At 44.3% G+C, this 24,877-nt stretch overlaps 1 protein-coding gene across 2 annotated transcripts in view; it reads right to left on the reverse strand.

Moving 5' to 3' along the window:
* COL26A1 (collagen type XXVI alpha 1 chain) overlaps window positions 1-24,877 on the reverse strand; it is a gene marked incomplete at both ends in the record, with an annotated part of 175,641 nt that overhangs the window by 85,205 nt on the left and 65,559 nt on the right. The window contains one exon of one of the 2 annotated variants that reach the window (XM_079720271.1): window positions 14,697-14,794. In XM_079720271.1, the coding sequence (XP_079576397.1) occupies window positions 14,697-14,794 (98 nt within the window). Of the gene's footprint in view, window positions 1-14,696; window positions 14,801-24,877 lie in introns of both variants that reach the window. The other variant, XM_079720270.1, reaches the window with a different exon arrangement.

Consider the following 24,877-nt stretch of genomic DNA (forward strand, 5'->3'; position numbering starts at 1 on the left):
CTGCTGAGTTAGTGTAACTACTCCTCTCTTTATGTTTTCCCCTACTTTCCTAATACCACGCCACCCCAGCCCAACTTCTCCCTGCCAACATGCAGGCTGTGTTCTAGAGAGTCCTCCACTCCCTTCCTGAGCGTTCTGGAAAGAAGCCCGCTGGCATCTAGCAGGTCACTTAGGGGACGAACATGTTCTCCCTGGAGCCTCAGATGGTAATTGAGGGACCCAGTTTCCCCCACAAAGTCTGCCTTGCCCCAGCCACTCAGCGGGCAGAACACACATCTGCCGCCCTTTGCCTGGCCCCTCCTTCTCACTCATGCACAGCTCCCCGGCATCTCACCCCATACCAGGTCTATGTGGTCCAGCCCCCAGTCTCTGGACTGGCCGATACTCACCTCTCAAAGAGGTGGTTGATTAGAGCAAGAGAGCCTGACTGTCCCAGGCTCTGCCCACCTCAGCAGAGGCCCCCATCTCCCTCCCTGTGTTCAGCACATCAGAGGGAGTGACAGGAGAGCCTTGTCTTACACCTGGAGCCTCTGCCCCGGAGAGACACTGGATCCCTGTGGCCAACGGGAAATGTCTAGGTTCCCCTGAAGGTCGTGTAACCCTGGACAGGAGAGTCTCAGAAAATTCACGAGCTTAGCAATCATCTCCCTTGGTATCACTGTGGCCCCTGCCATGCCCTGTGAAATGCCCATGGATGCAGAAGCAGCAGCCTCGGGGAGGGCTGAGAGCCCTCTGGATGTGCAGACAGCCCAGCAGTTGAGCAATGCGCCAGCAACCTGGGCTAGCCCCTGTGCAAGTGCTTTCCAGAAAAAGAAAAGGCAGGTGACATCTGTGGATATTTACAGCCCCACACAGCATAACGGGAGGTGCTGAAAGATGCTTGCCTGACAACAAAACCCATCTCGATGGCTGGAACCACTTCAGGCTGGGATGGAGTATCAAAGGGCCCGGAATCTCATCAGTGAGGCCACACTGTCTGTTGAAGCGGAGAGCAAGAGCAGATGCTGAATGGAGCAGACCCTCAGCTCATTCTCCACATCAGGCCAGGGCCGGAAGTCTACCAAAGATGCCAGAAGGAGGCAGGTGTTATAAGCGGTTGAATGGTCAGCGCCCTAGTGGTCCTCCCAGCTCAGCCAGCCAGAGAGCGGGCAGTGGTGATGGTACTTTCTTCTTCCCATCACTCAGTCTCCAGCTCCCCCATGGGCTCCAGCAGGCCTCACACAAATAATATCAACATTTCTCTAAGCCTCAGTTACTCGTCTCTACAATGGGGAGAATCATCCATCTACCATCTGAACCTCATATCTCACACCCATGAAAACGGCCTTTGTAATCATTGATTCATTCAAGAAATGTATTGCATTCCAGCTCCTGGCCAGTGACTGGTCACTCAGTGAAAAGACCTCTGAGTGGTAAGTGGAGCAGAGGTTTTACCTTGCAGGTTGCAGAAGACCCTGGAAGCAAGGAAGCCAAGTCGGGGAAGGCAGGGAAGGCAATTCTTCCAAGAAGCTTGGCCAAGAAAGGAAGCCCGAGATGGGGTGGTGGGTAAAGGGTGATGCAGATTCAATAAGATTGTTTTCGTAAAGATGGGAGATGCTTTATGTGCTGACGGGAAGAAACCAGTGAGTGAGAAAGACGGAACCTACAGGAGCTAAGGGATACCCAGAGGAGTGCAGACCTGAGAAAGTGAGCTGAGTTGGACCCAGAGGGTAAGGTCTTGAGCTGGAGGAAGATAGCCCCTTCCCCAATCCCGACCTCAGGTGGGTCCCACAACACCTCTAACAAGTCTTTATCAAAGGCTTTTTTGGACCAGATTATCTGCTCACCCTCTATCCCCGGCACCCAGCAACACATACACAACCCCCATCTGGGAGCTCCTGAGGTCTCCTTTTCATCAATGTGACCCAAGCATCTTGCACAGTGCCTGGAACCTCCAGGCTAATTTGAATATATGGTTCTACTGGCTTGTCCCACCCTTTAATGGCAGCCATGGTAGCAAGTCTCGGAAACAACATCAGATTCACTGAACATCATTTCCCTAAAATGCTGAGCTCTGCAGATTGGCCAGGAGGCTACAGCCTCCTCCCAAGAGGACTCCTTCTGGCTTTGAACCCTCAGCCATTCAAAACACAAACACACTCATATACAGAGCTCGAGCCAGGGGTGAAATGTCAGCATCATCTTGGACTCAAATCAATCAGTTCAGTGCTTGGATGCACTGGCTGAGCCACCTCGCCCCAGGCCTGCCCTTGTCCATATGGCGGCCCAGAGGATTCATTTCCTGTCCTGGCCAGGACTCCAGCTCACACACACACACACAAACACACACACACACAGACACACACACACACACACACAGGAAACATCCCCTAGTTGAATGAAACTTATCATCTCCTGATGAATTTGAGGCAAAGCTCCTCCACGACACCAAAGCAACATGAGATCTGGCCTTTAAAACACCAGGGACCAGGCCACATCAGGTACTGCATGAAGGAGCCAGCTGAGAGTCCAGCTGATCTGTCCTTTGTGCTGGGGCAAATTTGAGTGGGATTTCCCAAGACCTTAAAGGTCACAGGTAACTAAGAGTAAGGATCATTTAATCAGGAGCAAGAGACCCAGGTTCCAATTCTGTATCAGCCACTTCTCAGCTGGATGAATTTGGCCAAGTTCCTGGTTCACAGGTGTCTGTCTTCTTCATGTGTCTTCACATGGCAGAAGGGGTGAGGGAGCCCTCTTGGGTCTCTTTTACAAGGTCACTAATCCCATTCATAAGGGCTCCACCCTCATGACCTAATTACCTCCCAAAGGCCCCTAATATACCTATATTTTGAGGAACAGGTTTCAACATATGAATCTTGGGAGGGAGGACACAGACAGTATATAGCAGCATCTATACTGTGGAAATACAGAATAACGTGACTGAAAGCCCTTTTGAAAGTATAAAATACCATTTCAGAGGTGAGGAATACTGACGTGATTATATGATGTTGGTAAAGGTGTTGGTGTCACTTCTGCTGCCAGCCAGTTGAACTCACTGGAGGGACATCTACTGGTGGAATGTGACTTAAGGAACACTTTTAAAATTAGTTCTAGTGAGGAAGTAACAGTACTGTATCCCATGCTTAATGCTGACTCCTTTGATCAGCACTGGCAAAAATCATGTTCCAGATTCAGAGTCAGTCAACAGCCTTTACGGACCCTAAGTGCCAGGCACTGTGTCAGGTACCACAATGGAAATTATCCTCTAGAATTTCTCAATCTGTCCACAGCAGTGTAATCAGCAACCTTTCTAGGGGCTAATTTGGCGGTATGATTCAAAAACCTTGATGTGGTGTGTATGCCCCTTGACCCAATAATTCTGCTTAGGAATTTATCCTAAGGAAATCATTAAAGGTATGGACAAAAATTTAACTAAAAAGATGGTCGCAAAGTTCCAGTGCCAGTAAGGATAGAGTAGCTTGTGTCAGACTAATTCCACTTTAGATAAAAATAACAAACTCTAGATAAAAAATTTTAAACAACTATTTGAAGGCACTAGAGAGCAACAAAAAGCCAGCAGAAACTGGTGGGAATTCAACCCTTGCAAAAAGGGAATAGCACTGAGTGAATTCTACATTACATGGCTTTTCCCCCAAGGGCACACCCCAATTCAAGCAGTGCAGGGTGGCCAAAACTCAAATCAAAAACTGCAGTTGTTTAGTCTTAAGGCTGCCAGAGGACCTGGAAACTGGGGGAAGAAATCTAATTAGGGAGGAACAACATAGAGCAGAGAGCCTCAAACTCTGTGTACAAACTACTCAGAAATCCTTGGCTGATCCCTGAACTGTGCATGTGTAGCGGAGATTCCAATGAGCTCAGCAGAAAACAACAGTGGGAAGGCTACAAAAGCTGAGCTGATGTATCAGCTGCTACCCAATAAAAGGAAGGTGATTTAGAGCTTGAGTCTCTCCAAGTTAAGGGGTTTAGTTAACACCTAACTAAGCTTGCCTTTGAAACTAGAGAAAGGCTATGCCTTAGGTGAAAAAGCTATATCCCAGGTCTAAGAGATTTACATATCCACCCCAATAAAGTATAAAAACCAAGCCTCCACAAATGTATAGTGATTTAACTGCTTGCTACAACAAAAATCAACACTCTCCCAAGAAACTAGAATCTCTACAAAATATCATTCAAAGGGTCCAGTATACAAGCAAAAGTTGTTAACATGGAAGGTAGGTGGGAAGGAAGAAAGAGGGAAAGAGAGAAAGAGGAAGGAAGGGAGGGAGGGAGGAAGAAAGGGGGAAATGTAACCCAAGTCGAGAGAAAAGTATCAGTACAAACGAACCATAAGATGGCCCAGATGTTAGAAATAGAAGACAAGGACCTAAAAGCAGCTATTACATATACATTCTTGGATAAAAAATAAATTATACGCAGAAATCTTATCAGGGAAATATAAACAAAACAAAAAACCACACATACACACACACACAGAAATTCTAGAACTGAAAAGAATAATATCTGAAATGAAAATTTCACTGGATGGCTTAAAAGAAGATTGTAAAAGTCAGAAGAAATAGTCAATGAACTTGAAGACAGATCAACAGAAATTATCCAATCTGAAGAACAGAGGGGAAAAAAGATCCTCAATGACAGTATCAAGCAATCTAACATGTATGCAAATGGAATCTCAAGAGGAGTGGAGAGAATAGGGCAGAAAAATATATTTGAAGAAATAATGGACAAAATTTTCCAAATTTGGTCAAAAACATTGACTTATAGATCCAAGATGCTCAAACAACCCCAAGCAGGATTTCTAAAATCCCACTTGGTAACATCATAGTCAAACTGCTGAAAGGCAAGGATAAAAAAAAAATCTTAAAACAACCAGAGGAGAAAAGGAAACAATCTTAGTGTGGAAACAATATGATGACAGCAGATTCTCATCTGAAATAATGGATGCAAAAAGACAATAGAATGACCAAACTTTAAAATAACTGAAAGAAAAAAAAAAATCAATCCACAATTATAAACTCAATAAAAATATTTTAAAATTAATGGAAAATGAAGTACTGTAGATAATGTGTAGAAACTGGAGCCCTTGTACATTGCTGGCGGAAATGTGAAATGGTGCAGCCACTATGAAAACAGTTTTGCAGTCTCTCAGCAAGTTAAACAGAAAATTACAAAATGACTCAGAAATCCCAATCCTAAGTATATACCAAAAAGAATCAAAAACAGGTGTTCAAACAAAAAACTGTACATGAATGTGCATAGCAGCACTAATCACAATAGCCAAAAGGTGGAAACAACCTAAATGTCCACCAACTGATGAATGAATAAACAAAAGTAGTGCATCCATATAATGGAATACTATTCATTATTCAGATATATGCCACAACTTGGATGAAGCTTCAAACATTATGTCAAGGGCTTCCCTGGTGGCACAGTGGTTAAGGATCTGCCTGCCAATGCAGGGGACATGGGTTCGATCCCTAGCCCAGGAAGATCCCACATGCCACAGAGCAACTAAGCCCATGCACCACAACTACTGAGCCTGCACTCTAGAGCCCGCGAGCCACAACTACTGAGCCCACGTGCCACAACTACTGACCCTGCGTGCCACAACTATGGAAACCCACGCGCCTAGAGCCCATGCTCCGCAACAAGAGAAACCATGACTATGAGAAGCCTGTGCACCACAACAAAGACCCAACGCAGCCAAAAGTAAAAACAAAAAACCCCCACATTATGTTAAGTAAAAGAAGCCAGACACAAAGGCCACATATTATATGATTCCATTTACGTGAAATATCCAGAATAGGCAAATCAAGAGAGACAGAAATCAGATTTGTGGTTGCCAAGGGCTAAGGGAAGGAGAGAATGAGAAATAACTGTTTAATGGGTGTAGGGTTTCCCTTTGGGGTGATAAAAAATTCTGGAACTAGATAGCGTGATGGTTGCAAAACATTGTGAATGTATTTAATGACACTGAATTATACACTTTAAAATGGCTGAAATGGTAAATTTTGTTATGTGTATTTTATGATATATATATAATATAGATAGATGATAGATGGATAGATAGATAAATATTAAGGCAAAATAGTTACTAAAAATTTTTTTTAAGTTGAGAGAATTCACTACAAGCAGATCTGTACTACAAGCAATGCTGAAAGAACTTCTTGGGGTTGAAGAAAAAGGATTCTGGATGAAGGCTCAGAGTTCCAGGAAGAAATAAAGATCACTGAAAATGATAACTATGGAGTACAGAGAAGACTACTTTTCCTTCTCTTTACTTCTTAAATAGTAATCTGACTGTTTAATGCAAAAAAGTATAATATTGAATTGTAAAGTTTATAACATATTCATATTTAAAGCATATGAAGGACTTCCCTGGTGGCACAGTGGTTAAGAATCTGCCTGCCAATGAAGGGGACATGGGTTCAAGCCCTGGTCTGGGAAGATCGCACATGCTGTGGAGCAGCTAAACTACTGAAGCCCATGTGCCCTAGAGCCTGCATGCCGCAACTACTGAGCCCACATGCTGCAACTACTGAAGCCCGTGTGCTTAGAGCCCATGCTCTGCAACAAGGGAAACCACCCAATAAGAAGCCTGGGGACTGCAACGAAGAGTAGCCCCTGATCACTGCAACTGAGAAAGCCCATGCACAGCAACAAAGACCCAATGTCCCCCTAAATAAATAAATAAATAAATAAATAAATAAATCTTTAAAACAAACAAATAAATAAATAATAAAGCATATGACAACAATAGCACAAAGGATGGTGGGGTAGATAAATGAACTGTTAAAACTGTACTGTTAAAATTTTCTTTCATTTTACATGGAATAATCCCATATTTACTCTAAGTTTACTATGATAAATTAAGGATACAGATTTTAATCCTTAGAAAGAGTACTAATACATGATACAGAGAAGTATAACTAGAAACCCAATAAAGGAAAATATGTAACTTCTGCTTCCGGTCATGATAGATTAAGTCATACTGAATTTGCCCTCCCACCATGAACAACTAGAAAATGGGATGAAATTTATGAAACAAATGTTCACAGACATTGAACAATATGAGCACTGATTCCTGAGAGAAGGAAAACAGACAAGGTCATTCCTGGAAGCACTTTCTGCACTGGAGCACATGAGGGTGACACTATGTAGAACATGGCAATCTCTCTGAATTGAAGAGTGAGAAATCAGAGTACAGGGAGGCTGAGGCAAATTTGGTGAGAGGAATACCAGAGAAAAGAGAATTATGTAGAAAATTATTCATTCATGGGGTCATAACTTATTGAACTGTATACTCCTGGTGTGTGTAAATTAAATAATGTAATGAGTTGTATGCAAATTACACTTCAATAAAGTTAATTTAAAATGTGTAAATAATTATTAAAATAAGAAATAGAAAACATGTGTGGCCCTATATAGATGAAAGAGAATGAATTTGTTATCAAAAACTTCCCCACAGGGGCTTCCCTGGCGGCGCAGTGGTTGAGAGTCCGCCTGCCGATGCAGGGGACACGGGTTCATGCCCCGGTCTGGGAGGATCCCACATGCCGTGGAGTGGCTGGGCCCGTAAGCCATGGCCGCTGAGCCTGTGCATCCGGAGCCTGTGCTCCACGGCAGGAGAGGCCACAACGGTGAGAGGCCCGCGTACCGCAAAAAAAAAAAAAAACAAAAACTTCCCCACAAAGAAAACTACAGGTCCAGATGGTTTCACTGTGAACTCAAAGTTCAATTAAACTCTTAAGGAAAAAGCAATATGATCTTTAAAAAAAAAAAAAGTTTTCAGAAAATAGAGGAGGAAAAATGCCCAAGTCTTTTTATGAGAACAGCTAAGTCCTCATAATTAAAAACTGAGAGACATTAGAAGGAAGGAAAATTACAGATAAATAACAAATATGGAAATATAAAAAAGAATAATGTATCTAAAAGAAGTTTATCCCAGTAATAATAAGGTTATTCCCAGGAACAAAAAGTTAGTTTAGTATTCCAAATCAATGCAATGTGCCACATTGGCATAATGAAGGATAAAAATATAATCATCTCAATATAGATGCAGAAAAAGCATTTGATAAGATTCAGCACCTATTCCTGACAAATACTCTCAACAAACTTAGAAGTGACTGTCCTCATCTAATAAATGGCATATATAAAAAATCTGCTGCTGGGCTTCCCTGGTGGCGCAGTGGTTGAGAGTCCGCCTGCCGATGCAGGGGACACGGATTCGGGCCCCGGTCTGGGAGGATCCCACGTGCCGTGGAGCGGCTGGGCCTGTGAGCCATGGCCGCTGAGCCTGCACGTCTGGAGCCTGTGCTCCGCAACGGGAGACGCCACAACAGTGAGAGGCCCGTGTACCGCAAAAAAAAAAAAAAAAAAAATCTGCTGCTAATCACATACTTAATAATTAATTGTGAAATATTGAGAACTTCTCCCCTATGATAAGGAACAAAGCAAGTATATCTATTCTCACCACTTCTATTAAACATTTTACTAGAAGTTCTAGCCAGTCCAATAAGGCAAGAAAAAGAAATAAAAGGCAAAATATTTGAAAGGAAAAAGCAAAAATGTTTTTGTTCACAGAAGACATGATAGTTTATTTAGAAAATCCAAACAAATCAATAAATAAGCTGCTAGAACTAATAAATGGATTTAGCATGGTTTTCAGACACAAGATCAATATTCAAAAATCAAATATATTTTTATATAGTAACAGCAAAATGATTATAATATGAAAAATTTTAAAGCAATCCCATTTTTTAGAAGCACTAAAAATATGAAATACTTAGAAATACATGTAATAAAAGACAAGCAAGCCCTCCACTGTGAAAACTACAAAAATTGCTGAGAAAAATTAAAGGCTTATATGAATGGAGAGCTATACCATGATCATGAATCAGAAGATTCACTATTAAGACCTCCATTCTCCCCAAATTGGTCTGCAAATTCATCACAATCCTAATCCCAATTCCAATAGACTTTTTTTTCTGTAGACATTGATAAAAGGATTGTAAAATTTTTATGGAAATGCAAAAGAACTAGAGTGGTCAAAACAGTCTTAAAAAAGAAGAAATTACAATTACATACCATTCCATTCTTACTGGAACAGCTAAATTTAAAAAGACTAATAACATCAAATCTTAGCAAGAATGTGGAACAATGGGAACACTTTGCTTGTGAGAGTATAGAACGTTAACATCTCTTTGGAAAACAACTTGGCTGTTTCTTATTAAAATTAAACAACTCAGTTAAAAACAGGCAAAAGTCTTGAAAAGACACTTCACAAAAGAATATATACAAATGGCTAGTAAGCACATCAGTTAGGCATACAAAAAGATGCTCAACATCGTAAGTCAACAGGGAGGAGCAATGAGAAAGCATTTCATACCCACTAGAATGGCTAAAATTAAAGGCTGACAACACCAAATGTTGACAAGGATATGGAGGAATTAGAACATACTTTGCTAACAGGAGTGTAACATGGTAAAACCACGTTAGAAAACAGTTTGGCTCTTTCTTATAAAGTTAACCATACACCACAACCGAGCAATTCCACTCCTAGGGATTTACCCAAAGGAAGTAAAAACATACATATTGATAGAAAGACATATACAAGAATGTTCACAGAAGCTTTATTCTTAAAGGCTAAAACTAGAAATATCTCAAACATCTATCCACAGGAGAATGGGTGAATAAAATTGTGGTTATTTATACAATGGAACAACACTTAGTAACAAAAATGAACTACTGATACACATGTAACAACATGAATAAATCTCAAAAACATTATGCTAAGTGAAAGAAACTATACACAAAAGAGTATATACTGTATGGTTCCAGTTACATGAAGTTCAAGAATAGGTAAAACTGATCTATGATGATAGAAATTAGAACAGAGGTTGCTAAGTGGGGGAACTTTCTGGGAGGTGATGGAAACATGTATGCATTTATCAAAACTCATCAAATTGTACACTTAGAACTGGTGTACTCTGTATATGTAAATTTTACCTCAGTTAAAAAAAAAAGATGTTTACAGCAATTTTTAAAATGCAAACGACTTAAATATCTTCTAGTGGGGGATAGTTAATAAAGTGTATACCCAAACTCCACACCACTGAAAATGATACAAGAGAAAGCAACCTACTGACAAGGAGAGATGTTCATGATAATTTATGTGTAAAAGAAAGTTATCAAACAGCATGTAGAGTACAACAGACATGTAAGCACAGAAAAAGGTCTGGAGGCTTTTCACCAAAGTGAGACTGGAGGTTACCTTAAGAGGTATAATTCTGGATGTTTTCACTTTTTCTACACGGAACACGTACTTGTTTTTGTAATAAGAAAAAAATATTTTTAGATAGATGTTATAGATCCATAGATACAGTTGATTCTCCTTATTCATGGTAGTTAACATTTCATAAAGTCCCCAGAACTCTGAATTAGTGAATACTGAACCATCACTCATGGGGGAAATACAGGATTTGGTTCCTGTGAGTGTCTGGTCACAACATTTTCATCAGCTAATCAATACATAACCTTGTTTTATGTGGGCTTTTATCTAAAGACATCTTATTGAACATATATTGTAGATTCACTAACGTTGAACTCACAGCCAACAGCACTATAACTCATGCCAAACAAAGCTTACTTAACGCATGTATTTTCTCAGGAAGGCGCATCATAGTCTTTTTGCACTTAAGAACACTGGACAGCACTATGCTTGGGGACATTTTGGACAAGGGAATTGTCACAAAAAAAGCGGGGGGGCACAAAAATGCGAAAAACATGGCACTAAACAGACCATGAAAAGGACACTTGTTTGCGTGAAAACTGGAACGAGGAAGCAGACGGTCACCTTGTTCAACCTCAGCTGGTAACACACGTGTTAGGCGACTCAAATTTCCTGTCACTCTGCACATAGCTGTGAATGACCACAAAAGTGGTCATTGATTGGGGGGGGGGTAACAAATAAATTTCAGCAAGTAGGCCAAATTCACAAATATGGAATCCTCAAATAGTTAGGATCAACTGTATATAGACTTATCTATGGAGGAAAGTATCCCCAAGCCTCAGGCCAGCACTCCTGGGGTGTCCAGGGAGGAAAGGGAGGGGGAGACCCATCAGGGGGGAAGCAGGCCCAGAGACAGGCCACCTGGGAGGCAAGAGCCACCTACCCCAAGGCAGTCCCAGCCCCAAGTCATAAGACCAGAGACCTGACAACTTGGAAGGAAAGCCAGACACAGCAGAGAAAGATGCATCTCCTGGGGAATCTCATCTGAACCAAAGCAAAACCACAGAGGAGGGCACCTCTGACCTGTTGGATTTCCAGAGAGGCTGGACTGGGAACCGAGTGGGAGTTCATGGTCCAGACCCCTCCACAACCATCTCAGGAATGTGTCTGAAGTCACGGACAGCGCCTTGATTTTGTCTTCTGTCATTACTGTTTCATGTTTGGGAATGCAGAGTCTTTACCAGGGCTTACAGGAGCCAGTCCCGACCTCAGCCCAGGGCCTCACGCTCCCAGGAATTCCTCAGCCCCGCAGGGTTCCCAGGACCCTCGTGCTCAGAGCTGGGAAGGGGCTGCTCAACCCTGATACTCCCTGAAAGAGGCAAGCCTCATCCCATGCCCTAAGATGGACATGCATCCCTCATCGAAGTGGGCGAATCTGGAAGGTTCCTCCACCAGGGAGGGTCTGGCAGAGACTCTGAGGCTGACAGTGTCTGGAGTGGTACCGACACCTCTTAATAATTAGCTCAGGACGCCCAGACGTTTCTGGTGAGTGCATTGATAATCCATATCCCTGTGGTCTACCAGGTCAGAGCTTTCTTCTGGAAGTGAGGTGCCAAGCTCTCAAGGGCGGGCACCTTTGGGGGCATTTGACCAGCTCACAGTTACATCTCCTCTCCCAGGAAGGATGGGCCCCCAGCCCTGCTTGAACCTGCTTCTGTCCAGATGGGCAGAACCTCCCTGAGGACGAGGATTGCCCCCCACATATGCCAGGTCTGCTGCTCGCCAAATGCTGTGCTTCATCCATTCGGTCTGCAAGAATTACCCAAAACATGGACGTGGGCAAAAAGGTGATGGCCTAACCTTTCAGTGTCACGCTACAGCATTCTCTAAGGAGCCCACCCAAGGGCCATGGGACATTCTGGGGGAAGTTCACCTCGTTTACTTGCCATTCACTGTGTATTACAGCCCAGGTTCTGCAAAGCTGGATGCTAACTTGTACAAAACTGGGGATATGTAAATGATTTCTGCTCAGTAGAAAGGATAACCCCAAAGGTTTTGTTTTTATTGTCCTGTAGGATCTAACGTAGTGATTTTATTTCAGGTTATTTCATATATATTTAAAATATATCATAGTTCCTATATTTTCATATGTGTGAAATATATGCATTATATATGTGTATATTCATATATATGTGTATACACACACACACACACACACACACACACACACACACAGCAGTAAACCTAACCCAAAGAGAGGTCTGGTCTTTGCACTTGACACCTGGGAGGTATCTCTAAGCTCTTGAAATGTCCTATCTGATAAGAGGGTCTGGGAGCCTTGGGCCAGATAGTCTATGCCAACATTGTGATTTCTGGGGGCATCCCTTGTGCCAGCTCAACCACCAGAGGGGCTAGAAACAGCTCAGCCATGCAGGAAGCCACCATGTATACACGACTGAGTCCCACTAAGAGCTCTGGTTCAGGGAAGCAACCTAAGCATGGTCTTGGGGACCCCAATCTGCATATTTATCAGTTTCTCTAATCTCTTTTGAATCAGCTTTGCCATGTTGCTGGTTCCACAATCCATGAGTTCAACACAACGCACGCTCACAAGCCACTTGTGTGAGAATTATGACTTACACATTTTGAGACTTACTACACTTCATCTCGTGGTTCATTCATTCCTCTAATGAAGAGAATATGAAGAGAGATGAAAAACATATATGCTCCAGCACCGACTGCAGTGTTTCCAAGAGAGGAAGGAAGGGGCCCCATTCGGGTGGGGCTTAGTTACCCCTGGAGGAACTGGACAGCCCTGCAGGATGGTGAGGGGCGGGGGGAGGCCGATGTGAAGACATATGATTATAGTTGGCTGAGGCCATGACGAGGTGGCGGTGGTGGTGGGGGGGCCCTCGGAGGCTCCGGAGCTGAAAGAAGGACCCAGGAGCCTTCGTAAGGATTAGGGAGGGCTTCTAAAGTTGAGGTCTTGATGGCAAGCCAGTACTTCATCGGGTGGAGCCAACGGTATTTATTTTATTGGTCACTGAAAAGCGCTGAGTCAGTTACTTAAGGGTAAATCAGTCGCTGCCCTTGAAAGCCCTGTCTCCCCAGCCCCTCGCAGAATCCAGAGGACAGGTCTGCTCTACTCTGTTGGAGGGGCCGGAGTTCTCTCCCACAACCATGGTCCAAATCCTGGTTCTGAGGGCCTCCGACCTCAACAAGGGACCCAGTGTGAGCTGTGGTCACTCAACACAAAAAGCACAAAGTCCTGCCACCCACGCCTTCACCTGGGGGAGCCAGGCCTCCCCTCAGCCCCTCACACCTGGGGTCCCTTCTGTTTCTCCCCAAAGAAAGGCAGTCCTGTGCCCCCCAAGTATGGGCCAGCCCCTGAGGCTGTCCACCTCCCTTCCCAGAATCAGGCTCACAAACGAGTAAAGGAGTTACCACTGGATGCTTCCACGTCCCAACCCCTTCCTTCGGCTCAGCTTTGGGCCACAGGCTCACTGAAGCATCATCATCATTGTTATTACTGCTCTTCCTGTTCTTAGGCTATTATTTGTAATCCAAAGACTTTTAGGCAGTTTACAATAAAAGTATACACATATAGAGTACTTATATTTTAAATATACATATAACTAAAATCAGTAAGTTATGTAATAAAAAAAGATGAGAGAGGATCATTTTGTCAGAAAGTAGAGGTTGAGGAGAACTACTGTTTGCAAATTCAAAACTGACCCTTGAGCCTTGGGACTGCCCAGCTCTTCTGGAAAACCAGGTGGGCTGCAAACCTGTTTGTCAGGCAGGACCCACTGTCCCTGGATGTGAGTGCGGCAGGGATGGGCTCTGTCGCTGTCTCTGAATCCCACCTGAGCGCTGCTCTCTGGGCCCATCAAGCTCCAGAGCCAGAATGAGCCTGGCTCCGGGGCTCAGAAGGAAGGCTCCGGCTCTGGGTCCCGACCTCCCCTCCTCCCTCTGGGCACCTGCCCAGCAACAGGGTCAGGGCAGCAGGGTGAGGCCTTCCTGCTGCTGCCGCCCACCAGGTCCATCTGCCTTATTCTACAACCGGCATGGCTTCAAGGCTCCTGGCTCCTCATCTGCATTTGCTCAGAGCCCAGATATCCAGCTCTGCCTGCCCCGGCTCTGGGGTAAGTCAGAGCCAGAGCAGAAGAAATAGGCTGTACACTGACTCTCCTCCTCAGGCCAGGGCTTACGATTCTCCTTCATGCCTGGCCCAAGCAGTGCACACAGGACCCCACCTCTGTGCCCACACGCAGGATGCCGGGCTCTCCCCAGTTTGGCCAGTCCCGAGCATTTGGTTCAGAGATGCTTAGGAAAAAGAAGGAAGGAATGTGGAAGAAAGGAGAGCTGCTCACAGAAGGAGGGCAGGGGAGGGAGGAGCATCCATAGAACTCTGAAGCTCGGCCCGGCCAGCACCCCTCCTCTTGCCCCCTGCCCCCGGCAGACTCACCCTCGTCACAGTTGCTCCCGGTAAAGCCAGGGCAGCACCTCCACTCCAGCGCCGTCACTGTGCGGTAGGACACTCTGTACGTGGGTCTGATCAGAGTCCTGTAACTAACACAAGGGCAGAGTCAGGACAGTGTGAGCACCTACCCGCCCACCCCAGATCCCACTCCTGCTGAAACCACCCAGCCTAGGGCTCTGGGAGCCCCCCAGGCAGTAGAGCCCATCATCCTAGCTCTGTGCTCACAGGCTATGCGGCCCTGGGTGAGTGACCACCCCTCTCTGTGTCGGGTGCATTGTAAAGTCCCTTCCAGCTCTGCCTTCCCACAAATCTCCAAGGGTGGCCCCCTAGGGTGGGGAAATGACTGCTACGGACTGAATTGTGTCTCCCAGAAATCATATGTTGAAGCCCTAACCCCACAATGTGACTGTACTTAAGCATAGGCTCTGAAGAGGTAATTAGGTTAAATGAGGTCAGAGGGGTGGGCCCATAATCCAGTAAGATTGGTGGCCTTTTAAGAAGAGGAGGACAGACAGAGATCTCTCTCTGTGTACATGTACACACTGAACAAAGGCCATGTGAGGACACAGAGAGGTGGCTGGCTGAGAAAATAAATTTCTGTGTTGCAGCCATCTGGTCCATGATATTTTGTTAAGGCAGCCCAAGATAATGAATAAGGAAAAGAAAAATATCATTAGAACCTGTACAACTTCCAACCACCCACAAGTCACTTAACTCCAACCTTTTTCCCAATCATTATTTCTTTTGGTTGATTCATCCAATGAATATATATATGTATTTTTTTTTGGCCGCACCCCGTGGCATGTGGGATTTTAGTTCCCCAACCAGGGACTGAACCCCTGCCCCCTGTGGTAGAAGCATGGAGTCTTAACCACTGGACTGCCAGGGAAGTCCCCAATGAATATTTATTGAGCATCAACTACAGGCAATACTGTGGTCACAGATTAATAAAATGGAGTCCCATCCTTGAGAAAATCCCAGCCTGATAGATGAGAGAGAGACACTCCAGTGAATACTTGCAATTCAGTAGTGGGGCCCTTGCAGCAACGAAATGCTCCTGCAAACTGCTGTGGGATTCCATGGTAAATTTTCACCCAATTTTGAAATTTTTCTTGAAAATAAGTTTGATACTATTTTGTAAAACTCCAAGAATAGTGAATATAAAATATATGACCAAACCACACTGAGATATCACCTAACGCCTGTTAGAATGGCTATTATCAAAAAGACAAGAAATAAGTGTTGGCGAGGATATGGAGAAAAGGGAAGCTTCATGCACTGTTGATGGGAATGTAAATTGGAAACCACGGAAAACAGTACGGTAGTTGCTAAAAAAGTTAGAAATAGAACTACCATAACATCCACTTCTGGGTGTTTATCCAAAGGAAATGAAAACACTAACTCAAAAAGATATCTGAACCCCCAAGTGCACTGCAGCATTATTTGCAATAGCCAAGATATGGAAGCAACCAAAGTATCCATCAATGGGTGAGTGGATAAAGAAAATGTGGCACACGCACACACACACACACACACACACACACTAGAATATTATTCAGCATAAAAAAGAATGAAATCTTGCCATTTTTGACAACATGGAAAGACCTTGGACAAATACTGTATGATCTCCCTTATAGGTGGACTCTAAAAACAAAAAAATGAAAACAAACCAAGCTCATAGATACAGAGAACAGACTGGTGGTTGCCAGAAGCTGGGGGAAGGTGGATAGGGAGCAGTGCAAAATGGGTGAAGCTGGTCAAAAGGCACAAACTTCCAGTTATAATAAGTTATGGGATGTAATGTACAGCATGACAACCATAGTTAATAATACTGTATTGCATATTTGAAAATCGCTGAGAGTAGATCTTAAAAGCTCTCATTACAAGAAAAAATATTTTTATAACTACTTGTGGTGACAGATGTTAACTAGACTTATTTGTGGTGATCATTTCACAACATACACAAATATCGAATCACTATGTTGCACACATGAAACTAATTCAATGTTATCTATCACTTACACCTCAGTGAACACACACACACAAACACAAAAACATATGACTGATTTTCACGAGGGTCAAAAATTCGGCTTTATTATTCGATTTACACGCATCATTATAACTTGGCTGCTTGATAAAGTCTGCACAACTTCCTCTTGAAAGCAAAACTGCATGACTTCACAGAATTTGCATCTGCTGACACCAAGCAACTTAATCGTGAATGGGAAAATTATGAATTAATTGGTGGCAGCAGGCGTGACGTTTTGAGATGCACTGTTGACAGGAAAATACATAAGTCAGGTTTTGAATTTCAGAAATACTGCACTAAATCTGAAGAATCCTGCTACACTAATTTTTCTTTCAAAAAAACAAAATCCTCTCACTCATGTTTCGTCAACATTCCGGCAAACCAGCTTCCCCTCTGGAGCTCTAAGTGGGAAGGCGGGGGGCGGGGCAGGGGCTGGCAGTGCACAGCCAGGGGCTGGAACTTTCAAGTGAGGAGCCAGAAGTCTGCATGGAGAAGTGCCCAAGAGCAAATGCAGGCCTTTGGACTCTCAGATCCACGGCAGGAAGCAGCTGGCATAGGCCACTGTGGAGGGAGTGGGAGGGTGGCAGAGGACCAGTCATTGTCACCACTAGTTATAGAAGGAGCCTGGTGGGACATAAGTGGGTAGGCGAGACTGGGTCCAAGGAGTCCAAATAGACTGTCTGTATGACAAACACACACACGATTTCTCACTCACATGTACACTCACATGCTCTCTCACACACACACACACACACACACACACACGCTCACACCCTCTTCCTGCTGCGAATTTCCCAGCCAGGAACTGGCCCAGCTGGGAAAGGGAAGACGCTTTAATTTCAATTTAAAAAGTCAGTTTTAAAACTAATTCTTGAAAGAAGATTGTTGCTCTGGCTGAGAGGGACCAGAAAAGCTATGGAATCCCTCCCATAACCACTGCACCATGGAGGACATGGAGCCCCGGGCTGTGGGGTCATAAGCTGAGAGTTTAGGGCCCTGCCCCTGATTCACCATGTGAACTGCACACGTTCCTTAACCTCCCTGAGCCCGTTTCCGGGTCTGCACGCTGAGGACTGGGATGCTGGCTATGAGGCTCCCTGGGAGAGCACGTGTGAGAGCGGAAAGGGATGTGTAGCTGCTGGGCTTGCGAAACACAGATCTGACCCCTTTCTTCCTGGCCAGCACCTTTCACCTGTCCCCACGGTGGTCAGGAGAGAGTCTGAGCTGTTTAGCCACGGGGCCCAGCCCTTCTCCAGCTGCCACAGCTGCCCTCAGGCCCCCTGTGCCATAGGCTGCCCCTCGGCCTGCAGCCCATGAGCCCTCCAAAGGCGCCAGGCACTCCTCACTTCGTGCCCTGAGTGATGATGGTGATAAAATAATAATAGCTATAGTAAGAGCTTTGCGTACTTACCACGTATCAGGCACAGTTCTGAGTGCTTTACATTTGCTGACTCATAACAACTCTGACAGGTGGATGCTATTACTATTCCTAATTTACAGATGAGGAAACCGAGGCACCGAGAGCTTCAGTAACTTTATCAAGGTCACACTGCTAGAAGATGGTGGAACTTGGTTCCAAACCCAGGCAGAATTAGCAGAACCTAGCAATACTAATTTGTGTTCGTTCAGTACAGGGGAACATTGTTCCTCCCTGCATCTGCACAAGGGACTGATCTCAGGCCCCTGAACCAGAGGGAGAGCTCATACCCCAGAGAAGGTCTCTTTCTGCCCCCTCCTTCTGAGGGCCACGGGCTGGCCTGTCCCACTGCGGGACCAGAAGCATCCTGGTGGCCTGCGAAGTCCAGGAGCAGGGCGAGCCAGTAGGTGGCGCTGCTTCCCCAGCCCAGCAGGCCAGGGCTCAGACCCTCAGATCTCCCCTGAATGCCCAGGGCAGGTGCAAGTGTTCATGGGCTGTCCCCATCGTTTCACCCTCCATGAAGAACTCCCAGCCCTTCCCCTGGGCTCCAGTCTGCAAACTCACTGATCTTTCTAAAATGAAGATCCGCTTTTGTGACTGCCCACACTCTTTAGGTCAGCAAATAAGGCCCTGCCTACCTTTCTCCCCTCCACTCCTCCCACCACAGCACAAACAAGCAGCTCTTCCTGCCTCTGGGCCTTTGCACATACATGCAGGCTCCTCTGCCCACTCACCCTCCTTCTTTACTCTGCTGAGAAAAATCCCCAAGAGCCTTCAGGTTGTGACTCCACATCCCCTTCTCTGTGAAGCACCCCCAGCCCCAGCCAGAGCTGACAGGCTCCCTCCTCAGTACCCCCAACACCCTGTACACAGCTTGGTTTTCCGTGTGGGGTGCCTGCCATGTGCCGGGCACTGGGAATACAAGAATGAAGGAGGCAGTACAAGCTCCACTCTGCCAGAGCTGGTGGCACTAATCCTGTATCACACACATGAATATGTGGCCATGCGTGGTGGTCAGTGCCAGGGAGGAAAGCGCTGAGTTCACGCCTCACATTGTAATGGATTTGTTTTCTCTTTTTAAATTAAAATATAATTTACATGCAGTAAAACACAGATGGTCCCCAACTTATGATGGTTTGACTTACAATTTTTTGGATTTCACGATGGTGCGAAAGTGATACGCATTCAGTAGAGACCATACTTGGAATTTTGAATTTTGATCTTTTCCCCAGGCTAGCCATATGGGGTATGGTACTCTCTGGTGATGATGGGAAGCTCCCAGTCAGCCCTGCGATCACAAGCGTAAACAACCAATACTCAACAGGGTACTGTGTTGCCAGCATTTTTTTCGATACTGTGTTTCACGTTTTCCCGTCCCATCGTATCTACAAAATGCCCATCTGTGTCTCCTGCTTCTGGTGAGAAGAAGAAGAGGAGGGCAATTACTCTTGAGATGAAACTCAAGATAACTACCCAGCATGAAGGCGGTAAGCCAGTAACAGCCGTCACAGGTGAGTTAGGACTTTGGCAATCGATGATCTTGGCCATCTTAAAGGATAAGAAGCAAATGAGTGATGCAGTGAAATCATCAGCATTGGTTAAATTCACTGTCATCATGAAGAAAAGGGCTGGGCTGACGGATGACATGGAAAAAAAAAATTGTCTGGGAATTTCCTGGTGGTCCAGTGATTAGGACTCCGTGCTTTCACTGCTGAGGGCGCGGGTTCAGTCCCTTGTGGGGGGACTAAGATCCCGCAAGCTGCAACGTGCAGCCAAATAAATAAATAAATAAGAAAAAAAGAAAAAAAACACTTGTCACGTGGATGGAAGACCAGGTACAGAAGTTCATAGCCTACTGACCAGCCAGGCTAAGGCAAGAAGTCTTTCCATACACTAAAAAAATGTGTCGATGATTCTACAAATAACACAAATGTTTATACCAAGTTATGGCCGGTTCCAATGCTTCAAAAGGCAGCATAGTTTTCATAATGTGAAAGTCAGTGGTGAGGCAGCAAGTGCCAATATTGAAGGTGCCAAAGTTTTTAAGGAAGAGCTGCAGAGGATAATTGTGGATGAGACATATTTGCCAGAACAAATATTGAATGTCAATGAAATGAGCTTGTTCTGGAAGTGTATGCCAGAGCATACATACATTCATCAAGAGTCCAAGACAATGCCAGGATTCAAGGCATTCGAACACTGTGTAAGGCTGCTTTGGGGTAGAAATGTTGCAGGGTTCGAATTAAAGTTTTTCCTAACCTACCACTCGGAGATCCCTAGAGCATTCAAATATGTGAGTGAGCATTCATTTCCCGTTTGTTATCACCATCACAAGAAAGCCTGGATGACATAAGCATTGTTTGAAGCCTGGCTTTTGAAGTGTTTTATGCCTCAGACAAGAGAATATTGAAGACAAAACAACATCCCATTCAAGAGTCTGCTGATCTTAGACAACACTCCAGGGCATCCACAGCATACCAGCGACATGCATCCTGATGTCAAGGTTGTGTAGTTGCCACCGGACACAACTGCACTCATTCAACCCATGGACCAAAGCACCACAGCTACATTCAAAGCACACTCTTTACACCAACTGTCTGTGCAGGCTGTTGAAGAGATGGGATCTGGCTGAACACTCTGAGAGTTTTGGAAAGCTTTTAGCATTCGAAATGCTACCCAGACCATCGCTGCCTCATGGGAAGGAGTCACATGGCAATGCATGAACAGCATTTAGAAGAAAGTTTTAAAGACATGCGTGAACACGTTCAAAGGCTTTAACTAAGATTCTGCTGTGGATGAAATAGTCCCAAGACATTAGTGCTTGGGAAACAGCTAGAATTGGACATTGACGAAGAGGATGTTCATGAGATTGTTGGTATTGAAGCTGAAGAACTTTCCACTGAGGAGCTGATCGAACTGGAGGAAGAAAGAAGGAAGGAAAGAGGAAGAAGTTATGCCTGAGGCACCAGGAAAGTTCACAGTAAAGAAACTGGCAGAGACGTTTGCTGCTATCAGCAGTGGTGTAAGGATGTTTGAAGAAATGGACGTCAATTATGAGACATTAGCAAGAGCTGACAGGCAGATACAGGATGTTCTTGCTTGCTCTAGAGAAATATAAAATGGAAAGAAGAAACAAACCGGACAGTCCAAACTTGATATCTCCCCAAAGAACACTATGCCTGCTAAACCATCAACAAGTGCCGATGCCCCAGTGCCTTCTCCCAGCTATTCTCCAGACTTATCAGAAGAGAGAGAAATTGATGACCTTGTTGCTGTAGCATCCCCATCATCCAGCAATTAATCTTAGTTCAATGCTTCAAACATTCTTCAGGCCCAACGTGCCTTCAGCTGTTTATGATAACGGTGGGTACCCTTCCATTCTGTTATTCACTTTTAGTACAGTATTCAATAAATTACATGAGATGGCCAACACTTTACTATTAAACAGGGTTTGTATTAGATGAGTTTGCCCAACTGTAGGCTAATGGAAGTGTTCTCAGCATGTTTAAGGCAGGCTAGGCTAAGCTACAATGTTCAGTAGGTGTATTTAATGCATTTTCGACTTGCAATGGGTTTATTGCAAATGTAACCCCATTGTTAAGTCGAGGAAGATCTGTAGATAAATCTAGTGTTTAGCTCAATGAACTCTTACCTATTCAATATGTTTACACCAACATTCCCATTGCTCCAAAGTCCTTTTGTGCCCCTTCCAAATTGATTACCCAGCCCCCAGACATAACCATTCTTCTGACTTCTCTCGCCAGATACCAGTTTTGCCTGTTCTAGAATTTTATATAAATGGAATCTTACAGCATGCACTCATTTGTGTCTGCCTTCTTTCACTCACCCATCCTGTCTGTGAGGTTCATCTATGCTGTTAAGTGTAGCACTCCTTTGTTTCTTTTTATTGCTAAATAATATTCCATTATGCAAATATACCACAATGTGTCTATTCTCCTGTTCATGGACATTTGGATTATTACCAGTTTTGAGCTTTGATGAATAAAGACGCTATGAGTGTTTTCGTACAAATCTTCATGGACACTTTTTCACTTCTCTAGGGTATATACCTAGAAATAAAATTGATGGGCCATAGGATGATTATATGTTTAACTTTAGTAGATGCTACAAACACTTGTCCCAAACCTATCTGGATGAACCAAGTTCACATGCCCAGCAGCAGTGTATGAGTTCCAGTTGCTCTATAACCTCGCCAACATTTGATATTGTCAATCATTTTCATTTTAGTCATTCTAGGGTGTATGCAGTACTCTTTTATTATGGTTTTAACTTGCAATTCCTACTGACTAAAGTTGAACCCCTTTTCATGCTTGCCAATTAGATATCTCCTCTTGTGAAGTGCCTGTTCAAGTCTTTTGCCCACTTTTAAATTGGGTTTTGGGTCTTTCTTGTTGATTTGTAAGATATATGAGAGACCTTTGTCAGATATATGTATTGTGAATGTTTTCTCCCAATATGTGGCTTGCCTTTTCATTTTCTTAAAGGTGTATTTTTTTATTAACTTGGAAGTATTTTTGATACCAGTTTTTTTAAAAAAAATATTTATTTATGTATGTATGTATATATTTATTTATTTTCACCAGGTCTTAGTTGCGGCAGGTGGGTTTCTTAGTTGTGGCATGCAAACTCTTAGTTGCAGCATGCATGTGGGATCTAGTTCCCTGACCAGAGATTGAACCCGGGCCCCCTGCATTGGGAGTGTGGAGTCTTATCCACTGCGCCACCAGGGAAGTCCCTTAAAGGTGTATTTTTAATGATCAGGTTGTAAATTTTGATCAAGTTCAATTTATCATTTTTAAAATTTTACTATCTGCTGGGTAGGAGTCAAGGTTCATTGTTTTCCATTTGGATATCCACTTGCTACAGCACAATTTATTGAAAAGACCTTCTTTTGGCCTAAATTTTCCCACTAAAATTAAATTATTTAGTGCCTTGTTGAAAATCAAATGATTGTTTAAATATGAGTATTTCTTGACTCTCTGTTCTGTTCCATTGATCTGTTTGTCCATCCTAGCACCAAAACCACACTGTCTTATTTAATATAGCTTAATAGTAAGTCTTGAAATACAGCAATGTAAGTCCTCCAATCTTGTTCTCCTTTAAGGTTGTCTTGGACACCTAGGTCCTTTGCATTCTCATTGACTTTTTAAATTGGTTTATCAATTTCTGCAAAAAAAAACCCCACTATAATTTTGATAAGGTTATATGGAATCTATAGATCAATTTGTAGAGAATTGACATCTTAATAATCTGAGTCTTCTTATCCATACATATGGTATAACTTTCCATTTATTTAAGTCTTCTTTAATTTTTCTCAGCAGTGTGCCATCTTTTGTTAAATTTACCCCTAGGTATTTGTATTAGTTTGCTCAGGCTGCCATATCAAAATATCGTAGTCTGGGTGGTTTAAAACATCCTCACCAACACTTGATCCCAATACAACTCTGCCCATCTGTGAGCCGTTGAACAAGTCCTGCCTCTCTGAACCCCCTGTGAAGTCTGGGCTGAGATGCAAAAACATACAGATCCCTTGCTACCCTGAAATTCTCCAGATACAATGTGGAGTCTCCCATCTGGTGTCTCACTAGCCCTGGTTGTTGGTTTTTTTTTCCAAGACAGACCAATTCTAGGGACTTCTGATCTCTGTGTATTTGTTCCCTCTGTAGGGCAGATCCTGGGACTTCCCTCGCTGTCACTCGGCAAATTCAGGGACATATATTCTCCAGGGGGTTGTATTCACTCAACAAATATCCATGGAAACCTTGACCTTACCCCTCTCTGGCGCCTCACATCGACGAGTCCATGGAGATCGCTCACCAAGTAGATCCTACCTGCCCACTGCTCTCCCCCACCCTGCCCTAGTCCAGCCTCCCTCATCACCCTCCCAGACAGCAGCAATGGCCCCTGACTGGTGCCCAGGCTTCCAGCCTATACACAGAAGCTGGCTCCAGTGATGTTTTCAAAGCACAAATCTCCTCCATGCACCCTTCCTGGCTTCTCTTCAATCTTAGGACAAAAACCAAATCCTTAGTATGACCACGTAGACTTCTAACCACTGTCTACCTTGGCTGCCCCGCTGCTTGCCGCCCCGCCTCCAGGCTACTCAGAACTCCAGAAGCAATCGGCTTTTGAGTTTCTGAACCCCCAGAGCTCCTTCCTATATCAGGGCTTGTCATCCACTGTTCCCTCTGCCCAAGATGTCCACTAACTCCAATGCAGCCTCTAGTGTCGCCTCCTCTGAGAAGCCCTCTTTGATCAGCCCACCCATCAGTTCCACCCACCCCACTGCAGGCTGAGTCCCTTCGATTTACACTGTCATAGAACCCTGACTTCTAAACACTTATCAGCCTTACACGTATATAAGGGTGATCGCACCTGTGCGATCATTTGTCTGATGTCTGTCTCCTCCACGAACCCCAGGCCTAGTTCAGGGTTTGGCACATCATACATGCTCAATAAAGACTGGTGGAATGAATAAAACAATCGCTGAATCATTTGTACCAGATGGAGTCCCAGGCCAGGAACTGTAATGCTAACCAAGATGGGGTGGCTCCCTGGAGGAGCTCAGGATGGCATCCATGGAAACTGATGGATGCAGGGAGAGGGAGCAGGACATGGCCACTTCCATCCACCAGGAGTGGCCAGCAAAGACTTCCCACATGAAGTGACACTTGAGGGAGCTCTGCTGAGCTAAAAAGG

The sequence above is a fragment of the Hyperoodon ampullatus genome, assembly GCF_949752795.1.
Source record: "Hyperoodon ampullatus genome assembly, chromosome: 14".
NCBI classification, from domain to species: domain Eukaryota; kingdom Metazoa; phylum Chordata; class Mammalia; order Artiodactyla; family Ziphiidae; genus Hyperoodon; species Hyperoodon ampullatus.